The 17,785-nt window shown below is 36.4% G+C and overlaps 1 protein-coding gene and 1 pseudogene across 3 annotated transcripts in view; one reads left to right on the forward strand and one right to left on the reverse strand.

Annotated features, from left to right (window-relative positions):
* Window positions 1–17,785, reverse strand: part of TANK (TRAF family member associated NFKB activator) — a 101,407-nt gene that overhangs the window by 60,493 nt on the left and 23,129 nt on the right. For all 3 annotated transcript variants that reach the window (XM_075529606.1, XM_075529605.1, XM_075529607.1), the window contains exon 2: window positions 9,302–9,449. In XM_075529606.1, coding sequence (XP_075385721.1) covers window positions 9,302–9,400 — 99 coding nt within the window. In that variant the 5' untranslated portion in view covers window positions 9,401–9,449. The remainder of the gene's footprint in view (window positions 1–9,301; window positions 9,450–17,785) is intronic.
* LOC142425040 (U2 spliceosomal RNA) lies at window positions 12,922–13,056 on the forward strand (annotated as a pseudogene).

Consider the following 17,785-nt stretch of genomic DNA (forward strand, 5'->3'; position numbering starts at 1 on the left):
TATATGTAAATTATATGGTAATTTTTAAATGCTGTCATTCATTAAAGGTAACATTCTTCTCTGTTTTATGAAACATTATGTATCTGAAGATTTAAGGAAGTGAAGTCAATGCAATTGGTTCAGTGTAACTAAGATTACCTGATGCTTCAGCCTGGTCTATAATGAGAGCTGTATCTGAAGAAAAAGCTGAAAAGTTATTTTTCTTAAAGTCTAGCGGTGCTAAGATAAAAACAATTTAATAGCATGGTGGAAGGAATATCTACAAAAATGGGATATTGTCATAGAGCTAAAAGAAGAAACACACTAAGTTTTTACAAAGGTAAATAGATCTGAATGTTTATAACACTAGTATAAAAATCATCCTTTGAAATTTAAATATGGAAAATTTAAGGTAAATAAAAGGCAGGACTATTCCATACAACAGCTTACAAAATCTTCATTTCATTGAAATAGCAAGGTGAGAAACAATAGAAGGTATATAAATTTGGGTTTGAACATTCAGTTGAATGTGCCCTCAAAGTGGTGGTAAGACATATGGGTCTGAGGGCAGGGCTGGACTTAGCAGATAATTTGTAGAGTCACTGTTTTGGGTTATATGTTGGGTGCTAACTGAAAGCTAGCAGTTCAAACCGACAGCTGCTCTGTTGGTGAAACATGGAGGTTCTGCTCCCATAAAGAAACATACAGGGAGAGTTCTGCCTTACAGAGTCTATGAGTTGCAACTGACTTGATGGCACTGAATTAGGTTTGTGGTTTGGTTATTGAGGAGGAGCTCGTACAAGAACAGTAAAGTACAAAGAAAAGAAGGCTCTAAAGAATTCCAAAGTTTATTGGACCTAGTAGCAGAATATGAACCTGCGAAAGAGCCTGAGAAATGGGACCAAAATGGAAGGGGGGAGGAGAGGAAAGCAAACACGGGGTCTTGAATGCTAAAGAAAAATGAAGTTATGAGGAAGAGGTAGTACAAGGGATACTGTTAGTTATTAAATGTAACACAATATATCTACAAATACTAATCTGAATATATGTGCGTATATCTCTATGTTTCTCTCTCTATCTATAATTTTTGGCAAATAAGTTACAAACAAATGATTCTTAGCTAGATCAATTTCTCGGGAATTTGGTAAAGGAATTAAAATAGATGACTGAAAACCTTTTCCAGATTAGCATGAATCTACTTCAGAAAAAAAAGAAGAAGATTCATATATTCTGGATATGTATTAAATTGCTAACAGTGGTTATACCTGGGAAGTTAAGGAGAGAATCATCACTTTGTATTCTGTTTATCTTATATTATTTGCATTTTCTTGAATAATTATATGCTGCTTTTGTAAATCAGCAATATTTAAAAAGTCACTTACCTGCCTGATTTGTTTTTGTCTCCCTTATTGACTTGGAACTCTCAGCTGCGTGTGCTTGGCAGAATGTGAACAGCTGGAGCACACTGACTTCTGAAAGGAGCGCTTCTTAATCTTACCGTGCAGTAGACTAGAAGAGACCCTCAGAGAAGGACTAGTGTGCAGTACAGGCAGCTAAGTGGTGTAAGCCTGAGAAGTTCACACGAATGAAGGATGGCAGAGGGACAGCAATGAAACAAAGCTATTGAAAGAATCTTGGCTAGAGCAATACTGAAGGCATGACATTAAAAAGGGCAAAAGGCTCACTCACAGCCTATTCCTTGTGGCCTTTTCTGCCATCGGAGCGTCACAAAACTTCCCCAAGGCACTGAGAAAAGCCTTTTAGATTTACTCCTTTTCTTATCATTCAAAATACCATCGTGATGCAGGTGACTACAAAAACCTGTATTCCCAACTGCTACCTACTTCCAAGATCCAGATCTACATTTCAAATCCCTGCTGAATGTTTTCCTTTGGTTGTCTTGCTAACACTTAAACTCAGTATTTGCAAATCAAGTAACTACTAGCATTCTCTATTTTTGTGGATGCATCATCAATCTTCCAACTGTCCAGGTTGAAAATCTTGGAAGTAGGGAAGGTAGCATTTAAAACTTTGTCTGACTTCATAGCCTTTGCTCTTATTCTCATACCTGATATTTGAAAGCTTTTATGTATATCACTTCATTTTCTTTATCATTCCAATGAGGATGACCTCACTTGCTTTATATGAAAATCTCAACAATACTTTATCTCATTTCCTGAAGTATTCAGCTATGGAGAAATTACGGATTTACACGAGATACATGATTGTATAATTCAAAATAATAAAAGTTCCATAAAACAAAACTTATTAAAATGCCAAATAGACATATTGCTCTCAAAAAGAATTTTTTAAAAGATAATGAATGAGAGCATGGTATGAAATCTAATTTCTGAATCATGTTTGGTTATACTATAAAGAATGACCAAAACAAAAAGAATGACCAATAAACCCAAAATTCAGCAAATCCGACATCTTAATTTAAAATTGAGAGACTCATGTTTCCTCCAGCGGTGAACAGAGGGCAGCAATCTGACTAGCCCTCTATTAAAACCTTGAACTCTGAGTCTCAAGTGAAATGAAATTTAACATGACTCTTCAGTTCAAAATCCCTTTTGTGATATATTGTATGGGGCTTTCTATTATGAATGGCAAATTTTCAGAGGGAGATCATAAGCCTTTCTTCAGAAGCAATTCTAAATGAACTTGAACTCCAATCTTTTAGTTAGCAGCAGAATGCATTACCATTTCACAACTTTCCATGGAAATATATGTTAACAGTATAACAATCAAGGATAGAATTTTAAATTGAACAAATCTAGCATTATGAAAAGTTCATTACACTATCATTATTTTATTTTGCTGCAGAGCAGTGAAAACTTCACTATATGATGCAAAGTTGTAGCAGATCCATGCTTGGAGACCTTAAAAACTTTCTGATCAGATATCGCTTTCCTACAATATTTTTTTCTTTTGAAACTGAAAACACTAAATAAAGAAGTTATACGTACAGGGATAACTTTTCAAAACTGAGCCCTTTTATGCACAAGCCATTGTTTTTGAAATCCTTTCTTAAGCCTAGGAAAGGAGCTCTGGTGGTACTGTCGGGTAAGCATTGAGCTGTCAATTGCAGGGTCAGTGGTTCAAACTCACAAGTAGCTCTGCAGGAGACAGATGAGGCTATTTGCCTCTGTAAAAATCTGCAGCCTTAAAAATGGAGCATTGGGTCATTAATCAACTGGATGGCAGTAAGTTTGTCTGTTTATTTTAGAGGTTAAATTTATTTATGTATTTATTTAAAAATCAATTTATTGGGGGCTCGTACAACTCTTAACACAATCCATGCATCATGTCAAGCTGTTTGTTTGTTTTTAATATGTCTTATACAAACAAGTAAATGTAGAAATGAAGCAAAATGACCATGAGCGTCAACCATATGTGTGAGTCATACTAATACATAATAGTATTTGGGGGGTAAGCAAAGTCCACTCTGATTTATTATGAAATTGCCCACAGTTAATTTAAATGTCTGAGAAGCTTAGGATAATATGCACACACACCACACATATGCTATTAACACCATATAAAATATTCAGGATTCTAATTATGATGAATGTTTTTTTCCAGCACAAAGCTGATACTTAATTTCACCTTTGCATACACTAATTTATATATGCTTCCAATTATGAAGAGAAAGAAAGGAATTCTTTGAAATTTTGAATTGATGCTTTTCTGGATTAGAGGTGGGCAGACTGGTATTAAAATAATGCTTCTCCATAAGAATATGTGTTGTGCAGAAACATGGGTGAAGGGACACAGCGGATTGTGTAAGATATTAGAATAATAATAATTTACAATTTATCAAGGGTTCATGAGGCTAGGAGGGTTGGGGAGGGAGGAAAAACAAGAGGAGCTGACACCAAGGGCTCAAGTAGAAAGAAAATGCTTTGAAAAGGATGATGGCAACATATGTACAAATGTGCTTGATACAATGTATGTGTGGGTTGTTATAAGAGCTATAAGATCCCCTAATAAAATGATTAAAAATGTGTTATATGAAGATATATCACAACTTCTAATAAAATTAAATTAAGACTAATTCTTGCACACATAGAAGACAATTTTATTTTTAAATTCATAGAGTATCAGGGTTATTATATATTTGAATTAAAGTGAATACTTGCTTTTTACTTTTTCCCACCATGGATATTCTATCATTATTTTTGAATATCTTATTGTTTTAGTTGAAATTTATACAGCAAATTGGTTTCCTATTCAATAATTTATACATAATTTGTCTATGACATTGGTTGCTATCCCTGTCATGTATCAAGACTCACCCTATTTCCATTTCACCTTCCCCATTTCTGTCCCTCTGGTTTTCTTGCTCCACCTTAACTTTTCATTTTTGTTTATGGGCCAATGAAGCCTGTTTGGTTTCATATACAGGCATACTTCAGAAACACTGCAGATTCAGTTCTAGACAATCACAATAAAATAACTATGCCAATAAAGTGAATCACATGTATTTTTTCTTTTCTAGTGTATATGAAAGTTATGGTTACACTAAAGTGTGCAACAGCATTATGAAAAAGTTTGAAATATTTTGAGAATTCCTAAAATGTGACACAGAGACATGGAATGTGCACATGCTATTAGAAAGATGGTACTGATAGACTTGGCCCTACTCAGGGATGAAATAAGTCTTCAATTTGTAGAATCAGAAGCATCTAGAAAGCACATTAAAACAAAGTGTGACTGCAGTTAATTGTCCTAAGAAGTGTATATTATTTTATAAGTTATTCTGTTATCTAGCTCCTAGGAAGGCTTCAGTTCCAGGTTAAAGGGTATCTTAGAGTAATAGACTGTCTTGGGGATTCTGCTAATGGTCTATGGTAGTTACATAATCTGGTGTCAATTTGAGAATTAAGAGTGTAGGGGTGGAGTCTAGTCTGTCAATCTGGTGATAGCCAATGAGACCTCTGTGAGGGCATGGCCTTCTCCTGAGAATTCTGGGAACTACGGTATTTTCCTCCTTGGAGATGGGAGACACTTCTTTCTGCTCACTTCCTGCAAGACATCCCTGAGGAGAAGCCACATGGACCTACCCTGATTCAGTCCTGGGAACATGGAGACCCCTGCCAGTGCTGAAATGCTTCTACTGCTACAGACTTTGCACCCACTAGCCTGTGATCTTCCTGCATTCAGTGTTATTGCTCATTCCATGTGTTTCGTTAGTCTGAAGACGACTTCACAGATTAGTATTGGACATATGGGCTAATATCAGACTTAGAGACTTGATCTGGGCTGGGATGTTTTCGCAATATTCACCTCCTCTTGTGTATATACACACATATGTGTGTCCATGAATTTGTTTCTCTAGTCTACCCAGAATAACACAGGGTCTATGGTTAAGTATGGTTTTCTTGAGGAATTTGAATTTTGTTCTACATTTTTTGCCCACTTGCTCTGGGACTTTCTATTGTATTCTTGTACACAATGGTCAGTACCACCATGCTCCTCTTGTCTAAAATTAGAAGAGGCCATGTTTTATGTGAGCTGTTAATAATCTGAACTACTTTCTTCTTTGAGCCTTTAATTTTCACTCATTCTCTTTTGTTCCATACAAGTAGAGTCCAACAAGAGATGGCCACTCACAAGCATTAAGATTCCCAGAAACTACTCACCACATTAGGATGGAAAACATTATTTTGTATGTTTGTATGAACTTGATAGTCCGGATAACTGTTTTCCTCTAAAACTATAGTCCTAAGTCTTCAAGTATAGAAACTCAGTTCCATCAAGTGTTTGCATGTGTCTAAGAAGGCTCTGAAACTAACCTTCCCCATATGCTCTGTGCTCTGTCATGTATGAATAGATACACAGCATAGAGAAATACATATGTATAAATGGCCACAACTATATCTAAAAATGCCCATAAATGTACTCTCCTTTGCATTCCTATACATACAAGGGGGTACCCCCCCAAAAAACTGGAATCTTTTCCAAAGCCAAATATTTAAATTTTTTAGAAAACACCTTCAAAGGATTCTCCATTACACCTAATACATTTGTCAGATCAGTGATTCCTTCTTGGAAACATTTTTCAAACTCATCTGGCTACATGGCTGACAGCAACTCCCTTGTTTTTTTTTCTTCACCCCTTTTACATAATCAAATTGCTATCCTTTCATGTCCCTCTTCATTTGTGGAAGCAAAAGGAAGTCGCACAGAGCGAGTTGGGTGAGTAAGGTGCATGGGGCAAGAGCGGTTTGCTGGTTTTTGACAAAAAGTCGGGCACTGAGATAGCTGCATGAACAGGTGCACTGCCATGGTAGCAAAACCAATACCCCGTCTGCCACAAAACAGGCCTTTTTGGTTGCACACTTTTAACGCAATTTTTTCAGAACCTCTAAATAGAAGGCCTGATTAACTGTCTGACCTGGTAGAAAAAATTCACTGTACCAGAGAGAACCTTTCGAGGAGATGCCACTGGGTGCACTAACTCAGAACAAGTTGCTGGATGCTTGCCTAGCGGCAAAAATGTGTACGTTGGAGGCTCTGCCCAGCAGAGCTTTTTCCTTTTTTTGGGGGGTGGTGGTGGTGGTAAATCCTCTTGTTGCATATTTATAAACATATCTACCTATTTAACCACTCACAAATTGTTGGTTGCTGTTACTGTATGTTATAGCATTTACTAAGCTTGCTGCCAACAAGTTGATTCCAATGCAGAATAGGGCCTAAAAGACAGAGCAGACTTACCATTGTAAGTTTCTGAGACTGTAAATCATCAAGGGAACAGAAATTCTCATCTCTCCTGTGGTGCGGTGCCAATGTTGGCAGCCCCACTAAACCACCAGGACTCCTTAGCATTTCCCATAGCTGTCCTTTACCCTTAAAGACCTCCCTGTCTTCATTTCGCTTTATTACACAGTGCTAACTTCCCTCATACTGTCTTTCTCTTTACTAGAATTAACACATGTTTATCTAGTAAGGAGCATGGGTGACACAGTCGTTAGGCACTCAGCTGTTATTAAAAGGATACCCACATCTTGGGAGATGTAGGTAGTTGTAGACTTGTCCTACAGGGTCTTTCTAAGTCAAAAGTGTAATCACAATTGATGACAACTGGCTCTTTTTGCTTTACAATCCACAAATAATTTTCCCTTTTTATCCCTAACAACTGTGAAAGAATGTTTCTGTATATAAATCTATTGCTGAATTTTTATTAAATGGTATCAAACAAATAAGTCAATTCTTTTGTAATTGATTCATTTCACTTAGCATAATGTACTCCAGATTCGTACATGCTGGTTCAAGGAGTCATTATTTTTTATTGGTGTATAGCATTCCATTGTACGTTTCTATAACATTTTGCTTATTTTCTCAACTGTTAGCTACTTAGGTTGTTTCCATCTTTTTGCTACTGTGAATAGTAGTATATTGGACACAGGCAGACATAAGTCTATTCCTATCACTGCTCTTATTTCTCTAGGATATACCTGTGTACTTCAGAGTAGGGCTGTTGGTCAGACAGTATTTCTATTTTTAGCTTTTTGAAGGAGTATTGTATTGTTTTCCATAGTGGGTGTACCATTTTATAATCCTTCCAGCGGTGTATTAGAGAGATCTAAATTTACTAGCATCTGTTTTTTTCTGCTTTTAGGTTTGTGTTTGTTTGTTGACTTGTGTCTTTCTAATGGTTAATGATCATAAACATCTCTTCATGTGTTTATTAGTTGCCTTATTTTACACTTGACTATTAACCTACAATCTGCTGTCCTTTGTTTTTTTATTGGATTCTTTGTCTTTTTGTTGTTGAGGTATTGACATTTTCTATATATTTCAGAGATGACAGCTCTTTCAGATGTCATTTCCCCAATTTTTTTTCTAGTTAGTTTTCTCATTTTATCTCTTTCGATGAACACAAGTGTTTACTTTTCAGAAACTCCCAGTTATCCAATTTATTTTCTGTTATTTGTAAGTTTTTTGTTATTTTGAAAGCATATATACATATAAATCATTTTATTCGGAGCACTTACAGATATTACAGCAATCCATAATCTAATTAGATCAAGCATAATTGTACAATTGCTGCCACCCTCATTTTCAAAACATTTTCTTTCTTCTTGAAAGTCTCTGAAATCAGCTCCCCTTTATCCTCTTCCTCCCGCCACCCTACATCCCAGAAACCCTATTATAAAATGTATAAATTTAATAATATATGTTTTTTGCTGTATCTCACACCAGCCAATGTATCTGTTCACCTGAAATTCTGTTATTAGTTCTGCTTGAATGGGGTTATACAGTCATCATCGCTACTGATTCTCCTTCTCTTTCTGTGCCCTCAGGAAATCATCACTCCCTTTACTACTTCTGAAGGGTTAATCTATCTTGGATTTCATGCATTGAATGATTTTAATTATACAAATGAACATACACAGGTCTCACAAGATTCATGAGGTGAAACTAAGAACGTAATAGTAAGGGGAGGAACTATTAAAGAACTAGAGAATATTTACGTATTTCTTCAATGCGTACTGCACCCTGGATAGTAAAGTTATATGATAGATTGGGACTCCTAGCATTGGCTTATGTTCCAGAAACCAAAAGCTGAGATTTTTAATAAATCATTAGAGATCTCAGGGGAATAGTCTACCTATTTTTAACTGCCATAGTAAAAGAGGAAGAAGAAGAAGGTGATTATATATTAATAACACATTTAGTTCAAGGTTATTTTCAGTCTTGTAATATTCCAAAATGTAGGAATTCCTAAATGTAGCCATTCAAAAAAAAAGTTAAACAAAACAAAAATCCAAGAAAACAAAACAAACTTAGCTGAGATGGGGATACTTCTTTTAGTTCGTCAAAACAAATTATTCTTATATTTATTTCATCTTTCTAAGGAACCCATGTGGTGTAGTAAGTTATAAGTTGGGCTGTGAACCAAAAAGCCAGCAGTTTGAATCCACTAGATGCTCCAGGGGAGCAAGATGATGTTATTTGCTCTTGTAGAGATTGCAGCCTCAGAAATGCTGGGGAGCACTTCTACTCTGTACTATTAGGGTTGCTAGGATTGGAATGGATTTGATGGCAGTGGATGGGCTTGGGCTACATACAAACAATCCCTGATTATTTCAAAACTGTTTATAGAATACAACAGTCTTCATCAATTCTTTACACAATCACAGTTTAAAAAGAGGATCTCAAAGAAAAACTTAAAATTCCACAAAATTATTTACCCAGCTTCAGTAATTACAGTTCTGCTAGGAAGTTTCTAACAACATAAAGTTTTGACTTATATAAAACTCAAATTCAATTGGCCATCATAAAGAACAATTTTCAAAAACCAAACTACACGTACCTTTTGCTGTAGTTCTTTCACTGCAGAATCTCTATCCATGCAAGCCTGTCGGAAGGCTTCATAAGCTTTATTGAGTTGCTCGCCAATATTTTTATCCATTCCTCTTTGTCCTGGAGCATCACTATAAAGGATCGAGCATATGATAGGTCTGGGAAAGAATGAGAAGAATTTAGATAGCTATGTAGTTACATAAAATTCATTTCAAGAATGCATCTTAATATAGACCTGTAAGGTCTCTGTGACATCTACAATTTTCCATTTGACAATTAAGCTAGCGGTTGGAGATTTGAACCATTTCAGTCATGCAAAAGACTAGGCAGCAACCTGCTTCGATTAAGTTTACAGCAAAAACCACACACATAAAAACAAACCACAAATCTACTTATGGAACACTTCTACTGCATAGCACGTGGGCTATCATGTACCAGAATCAATTCATTGGAAACAGGCTATTTTTAAAAATTAAAAGTCTACCATGAACATATAGCTTTTAAAGATATAAAAATCTTGCCCCCCCCCAAATTCTGAAATCTTAATTTCTGCAATTTTTAAAAACATTCATTACAAAAGAAGTGGTGTTTCCATTCATAAAGATGCTACTTTGAAAATAGTAATCTATGAATGTAACCTAAAAATGGATAAATATAAAAAGTCATTTTATTATCAATATTTTATCATTGAAATGCACAACTGAATTAGCAATGTGGGAAGGGATTTCTTTCTACTAAACGGACAGTTACTCCCACTTACAAGGTGAATTCTTGCTACACTGAAATTAGAACAAAATTAAATAGATAATAAGTGTTTGTGGATGAAGTTCACACTGTTGTTATCACAGAGCAATTAAAATGTGTGAAAATGCTCTTATTTTAGCACAAAATCTAAGGAGAGCTGCTGCTGGATTGTACATTAAAAAGAAAATCACATCCTTCAGTCCTTCCCCCACTCCCTATTAATTTTCTAACCTCCCTGCTGCTTCTGAACTACAGGTAATTTGCTCAGTGGAACTAATTTGGTTTTATCATCTCAGTTTGCATAACATCTCTAACCACATTCCTTGGCTCTGAGCACAGGGCCATCTAATGACTGAGTCTTCCTCTCCAACTGTAAAAGCCACAAAATAGAACCTTTCTCATCAATTCTAAAAGCTATAAAGTTCTCTATCAGCCTTCTCTATTTTAAGAAGTACAAACTTTCCTACCTATTTTGAAATTCCTTTTAATACAGTCCTTAATATGTCATACCATCTTCCATTTCATCTTTGGGCCTTAAATGTCTTTTAAAATGAAATAGCATTTTTAAATTGAGTATAATTCACATAAAACAAAATTCACCATATTAAAGGTTTGCAGTATAATCACCATATTGTACAATCATGATTACTATGTAATTCTAGGATATTTCCATTCCTATTAACAATTCCACGCCTCTCAGCAGTTTGCCTCAATCCTCTTCTTCCCTAGCCCCAGTAACTACTACTCTGTTCTCTGTCTCTAATGATTTACTGTTTAAACATTTCACATAATTGAAATCATAGAACAGAATCATACAATATGTGACCCTTTATATCAGCCTTCTTCCACTTAGCATAATGCCTCTGAGGTTCATCTATGATGTATCAGCTTTCTCCAAAAACAGTGTGCCCAAGTGAATAATGTATGAATGTACATAAAAAGTTTTGGCATATACCATGCATATCTTGTGAAATTTACAGAAGTAAATTGTGGTCTCTTTCACTCTCATTCAACAGTTTGGAAATAATACTTTTAACATATTCATATAATAAAAAGTATAAATGCATAGTCAAGGGATCATAGGAAGAATTTGGCAAGACCCAGACAATTAAAAAAAATAAACAGTTGAGGGTAGTCTGTGGCTAGGCCTAAGCATCATGGAAGCTTTCTCTGCGAAGCTTATGTAAGCCCAGGTAAAGCTGCACTAGAAACTGGCAGAGGGTTAGGTGGAAGGCTAGATGCAGGTCTGCCACAGCCCAAACATGGACTGGTCCCACAGCAGGCAGGGGAAGTGTCCATGTGCACTCTCCCATGTGAAGCAGTTGGACACTGCAATGGCCCTACATGGCCTCCAGGCAGTCCGTTGAATCTATCTTGTGAGTGCAGTGCTGCTTGACTGGCCTGTCTGACCCAGGGTGCACAAACTTGTGCACCTCCTTGGCTGGGACTGGCCACCAAGGCAGTGCTGCTTCTAGGGTAGAAAAAAGTGATTTCTTCCTGCACTGGAGAAAGTGGTCAACAAGTAGAGAAGGAGTCATTCCAGGAGAGGTGCTGCTTTAGAAATTCAAGGGTAGGCTAGTGAGGGTCTGCTCTGGGAACCAAACATCCATGTCTACAGGTACCAAAACAAAGATTTAACATTAAATCCATTGGACAAACAAATACATCCAAGTCATCATCTTATAAAACACAATGATAGAGTGTGCTTATGAAAATAATGTGTGGGCTCCTAAAGGTCAACAAACAGAACTGCAATAATTTATAGATTTTAATTTTGTTGTTGTTGTTATTTTGGACGTTTTTCTCTTTTGTTGTTTTACACTGTCTTCCCCCCCCCAAAAAATATATTTAATGCAAATTACAGAAATACTACATTAAAATGGAAATAAATGAGAAAATATTTTAAAAGAATCATAGAGAAGGGCAAAAATATAAGATAAAGAGAAAATATAAATAATAATAAAGCTATATACTTGCTACAAAAGGCTCACACATTCTTGTGATTCTAAGCATTTAAAAAAAATCATTTCATTGGGGGCTCATACCACTCCTATCACAATTCATACATACATCGATTGTGTAAAGCACAAGAGTGGCGATACCGGGAGGATGGAGGGAAGGTGGGATAGAAAGGGGGATCTACATATAAGCTCCTCCCTGGGGGACGGAAAACAGAAAAGTGAGTAAAAGGAGATGTTGGACAGTGTAAGATATGACAAAATAATAATTTATAAATTATCAAGGGTTCATGAGGGAGGGGGAGTGGCGAGGGACAGGGGAAATGAGGAGCTGATACCAGGGGCTTAAGTGGTAAGCAAATGTTTTGTACTCTGTCTTGTTTTTGTGCTTATTATTATCTCTGCATGTCTATCTAGAGAAGATAGACAATCTGGAGGAGAAAACAATGGGAATGACAGTTCCAGGGATGGGGAGGAGGTGAGGAAAAGGATGGGGGTGTCAACAACCCAGGGACAAGGGAACAAGTGATCTAAAATCGATGGTGAGGAGGGCACAGGATGCCTGATAGGGCTCGATCAGGGGCAATGTAGCTGAGAGGAATTGCTGAAACGAATGAAAGCTGAGCATGATAGTGGGACCAGAGGAAAGTAAAAGGACATAGAAGAAAGAACTAGGAGGCAAAGGACATTTATAGAGATCTAAGCACAGGCATGTACATATGTAAATATATTTAGAGATAATGATAGGGAAATAGATCTATGTACACATTTATATGTTAAGTATTAATATAACAGACAGACATTGGGCCTCTACTCAAGTACTCCCTCAACGCAAGAACACTTTGTTCTAATAACCTGGCATTCATGATACTCACATTCCCGACACAATCAGTGAAGACAAAATGGGTGCATAAGCAAAAGTGGTGAAAAAGCTGATACGTCCTCTATCCGAGGACAATATATTAAATGGATTTTTGGAGCAGGGAGTTGGAATAGGAACTTGCTCCGTCCACTCCACGCATCGACCTGGTATTGCAGTATCTCCGGGAACGGTGCACCCCCTCGGGGGATTTCTTACATGGTTTCTTTTTTTTTCTTACATGGTTTCTAATGTCAGATTTGTTCTTTTTTCAATCCTAGTTGTACATTGTAACTACATAAGTCCACTGTATTGGTTTGCTGTTTTTTAGGTACTTAAAATTGTTAATAAACTTTCCTTAATAAAAAAAATTAAAAAAAGAAAAGAAAAAGCTGATGGTGCCCAGCTATCAAAAGAGATAGAATCTGGGCTCTTAAAGTCGTGAAGATAAACAAGCAGCCATCTAGCTGAGAAGCGTAAAAGCCACATGGAAGAATCACAGCAGCCTGTGTGATTCCGAGGTGTCGACAGGATCAGGTATCAGGCAAAGACCCAGAACAAAAAATCCTATCAATGTGAATGAGGGGAATGTGGAGTAGAGACCCAAAGTCCATCTGTAGACAATTGAACATCCCCTTACAGAACGGTCACAATGAAAAGACGAACCAGTTAGGGTGCAGTGTAGCACTGATGAAACATACAACTTTCCTCTAAGTTCTTTAATGCTTCCTCCCCAACCCGCACTAAGACCCCAATTCTACCTTACAAATCCAGCTAGACCAGAGCATGTACACAGGTACAGGTAAGAGCTGGAAACACAGGGAATCCAGGAGATATAACCCCCTCAGTACCAATAAAAGTAGTGATACCAGGAGGGTAAGGGGAAGGTGGGAGGAGAAAGGGGGAACCAATCACAAAGATATACATATAACCCCTTCACAGGGGGACGGACAACAGAAAAGTGGGTGAAGGGAGGCACCGGTCAGTGTAAGACATGAAAAACAACAACATCATCATCAAGAGTTCATGAGGGAGTGAGGGTGGGAGAAAGGGGGAAAATGAGCTGATACCAAGGGCTCAAGTAGAAAGAAAATGTTTTGAAAATAATGATGGCAACATATGTCCAAATGTGCTTGACACATGAATGTATGTATAGATTGTGATAAGAGCTTTACAAATCCTCAATAAAATAATTTTTAAAAACCAAAATAATGTGAGGGCTACACAATATAAAAACTTATAATGTGCACATTATGTGGGTAGAAATACAAGAGTCGATTAGGGCAAAGAATGTACAGATGTGCTTTATACAATTGATGTATGTATATGTATGGATTGTGATAAGAGTTGTATGAGCCCCTAATAAAATGTTTAAAAAATTATTAACTAAACAATAAGATTGTTTCCTAAAGTAGACTAATAATTCTACTGGGTTAGCTGGTCTATTCAAGGGTATAGAAAAAATAGAAATAGTTTTAAGTTAAAATGTATGTACAACCAGATTCTCTGTGTTATAAATTATATAAACATTTCAACAGGGAAAATTAAGTGAACTTCAAAATATTATAAAACATTAAAGTTTTAAAGTGAAAAAAAAAGAAATACAAGAGTCCATGAAACAGCACTTCATCCTTTTTTACATCTGAATAATATGACACTTTATCCATTCCCAAGTTGACAGATGAGTTGCTTCAAATGAGTTGCTGCTACCTTTGGCTAATAGTAACAATATTGCTATGATCACTCATATAAATGCTTTTGTATGAACATAATCTTTCAGTTATTTCAGACACATACCTAAGAGTGGAACTGATAAGTCAGAATGGCTATTCTATATTCAATTTTTTTTAGGAATTGTAAAATTATTTTCTACATATGGTGGTTGCATCAATTTTCATTCAACCAGCAATAACAAAAGGTTTCAAATTCACCGCATCCTCAGGAGCATTTGTTATTATGTGCTTGGTATTGTATTAAAAAAATGATCAAAAACCACACTTATTTTCACCTAGGTATCTTTTGAAGGGTTCTGTTATTTTAAGTCTTACAATTTACAATTTTTTTGTTTATGGTTGAGGGAGTGGTGCAGATTCACTTTTCTGCATGTGGATATTTGTCTAGGAATCAATTGTGGAAAAGGTGATTCTTTTCCAAATGAATGGTCTTGGCAACCTTGCTAACCATAAATCACATTAAAATACCAGTTGCTACTGAGTAGACTCTGATTCTTGACAGCTCTATGTACAAAGAACTGCGTTTTGTAAGAGTTTCAGTGGCTGATTTTTCAGAAGTAGGCTTTCTTGTCTTTCTTCTGAGGCACCTCTGGGCCAACTGTAGCTACCAACTCTCATTAACAATTGAGCTTCTTAACCATCCTAATTACCCAAGGACCCCAATCCATTTGAACAGTACAGAGTTTCTTTTTAATAGACACTGAGATGATTTCCCAGGCTTAAAACAAAAGCAAACCAAACCACTTCAAAGTTTGTACACAGGAATCACAGTGCCATTATTTTCTGAATAACTGAAGGTACAATAATTGTTTAGGCATTCCATTCTACTGCTACCTGTCAGATGAAAAAGAGTGAAATCTTGTTAGGATAATTAACTTTGCCTAGATATCTGCCTATCTTAGACAGAGATGGAAACAAAAGCAATTAGTATTAGTCCAAAGTGTTACTTTTGAGTACTTTATTGATTTAGGCAATATTCTCAACAAAAAAAGGGCTTAGGAACACTTAAAAATACATATATGATTAAAAATAAGTATGCAAGGAGGGAAACATAAGGAACAGCTTATGGCTAAATGTCCATTGCTATAGTTAAACTACAAGAGAGTATAGTGCACTATAATACAATAATTAGAAAATAGTGTTTAAGCAGTCAAATGGCTAATACACCAAGCCAATGACTTAAAAAGCAGCAGACATCCTGACAAATTTGACAATTTTCATATGTAAAACATTTAAATCTGGAATAAGAGCCTTGAATTGGAAAATCATCAAGTCTTTCTGCTTTGTTACATCACTGACTGACCCTGTGATACGTGTACTCATAGAGTCAAGTGAAACCCTCTGCTATAAGTTGACTTCAACTCCAGAGGAACCTACAAAAGAGGGGAGCAGAACAAACTGCTCTCATTTGGTTCCGAAAGCTGGAAATCTTTACAGAAGCAGACTACCATATCTTTCTCTCGCTAAGTATCCAGTGGGTTCAAAATGCCAACCTTTTTGTTATCAGCCAGAGTGCTTAACCACTGTGCCACCAAAGCTCTAAGACACTGGTACAGGGCCACAAAGTTTCTTGGGACCCAAGTTCTATTTTTCTTTCTCTACTAAAAAGATTTTTGGACATTTCTAAGACACTCCTTTGATCTTCAATCCCTAGGCCTGTAAATCTAAAAATACATCTAAACGATATTTTTTATAAAATGTAAATGCAGCACTAAAAATATCTGCATCGTATGAAGGTAAATCATGTGGACCTTTCATTTCAAATCCTTGAATTAGATCATACAAATGTCACTATGAGGTACTGAGTAAAGTCCACATGGATGCACACTATTTTCTTAAATAAAAATGTGTTGGGGGAAACAGCCACCAGATCAATACAATCAAATAAATGATACATTTAATTTCTATCTCACAATGAAAATGAGAATGGGTATTGTACCCATCACAAAAGAAAAGGAAACAGTCTTTGGGACCCAGTTAATTAAATTGGATACACAATATTAACACTCTGAACTTTAAAGCCACATGGGTTTTTTTTGGGCATTTGTTAAGTGTAAAATTAATTTCACAATTTAGGACGCAGTCACATTTCAATTACATTTTGGTGGTTTTTGCTAAATTTGCCAGGCTCCAGGGGCTGCTTTTATTTATAGTAAACAGGTTCAAACTCATTTCTCACTGTCACCCTGTTGCCCTAAGCCTAGGAGGCCCACGTTGGAGCAATTTGTTTTAGAAATGCTTTTCTAGTAAGAGTTTTGCTCTTTTATATATATATATATATTTTTGGCAAGTCTTCCACGGTAACATCTACATGTCTGGGTTTATTTTAGCTGTTTTCCTTTCACAATCCAAGGAAAATTATAAATCACTCTGAGGCTTTAGAAGGTAGCTAGGTGGGCAGAACACATAACCCTACCTGCACCTTCACTTCCTGAAGCTGGGTACTTCTCCAACCATCACTTTGGTCCCTCTGGTAGTATGTGCTTCTGTTCAACCTAGAATGGAGTGGCTCTTTGGAGAATTATTATGAATTGTGACCTCCCAGATTGGCATGTGTCTGTGGTGCACATGCCCAGAAGGAAACAGCAGGGAAATCTCTGGATAGCAGGCCACTTTCTATTCCATTGTTTCTTTGGTTAAATAAGGAAGCTGTCCTGGGTAGGGGTGATAGCCTGGACAAGGAAGGCAATGTTACTTTTCCTTGATAGTTTCTCAGCCTCCACAAAGGTCTGTCAGCTGGTAGGGCCAAACTTTGATTTTAATGAAGCATACTGACATTACTAATAAATTCAATTAGAAAAAGAAAAGTATTTGCTTGCTTATTGGATATCTGGGAGCTTCAAACTGTTAAGTCTTTTTTTTTTTTTTTTCAAACTGTTAAGTCTTGAGTACTAACAGAAAGTTGGCAGTTCAAAGTCACTCCAGACACACCTTGGAAGACAGGCCTGGGCATCTGCTCCTGAAAGCTCAGAGCCTTGAAATCTCTGTGACCAGTTTTACTCTGCATACTCGGGGCCACCATGAGTCAGAACTGACTCCACAATGGATTCGCACATAACACATAGTAACAACTTTGATTTATAGCTCTTTGATAAATTTTCACCGAATCATCATTTACTATTATCATTTCCATTTGACTAACAAGACTCAGAAAACATTAATGACTTTTCTACAGCTACAAAAATGTTAAGTGTAAAAGC

The sequence above is a fragment of the Tenrec ecaudatus genome, chromosome 13 (genome assembly GCF_050624435.1).
Source record: "Tenrec ecaudatus isolate mTenEca1 chromosome 13, mTenEca1.hap1, whole genome shotgun sequence".
Classification (NCBI taxonomy): domain Eukaryota; kingdom Metazoa; phylum Chordata; class Mammalia; order Afrosoricida; family Tenrecidae; genus Tenrec; species Tenrec ecaudatus.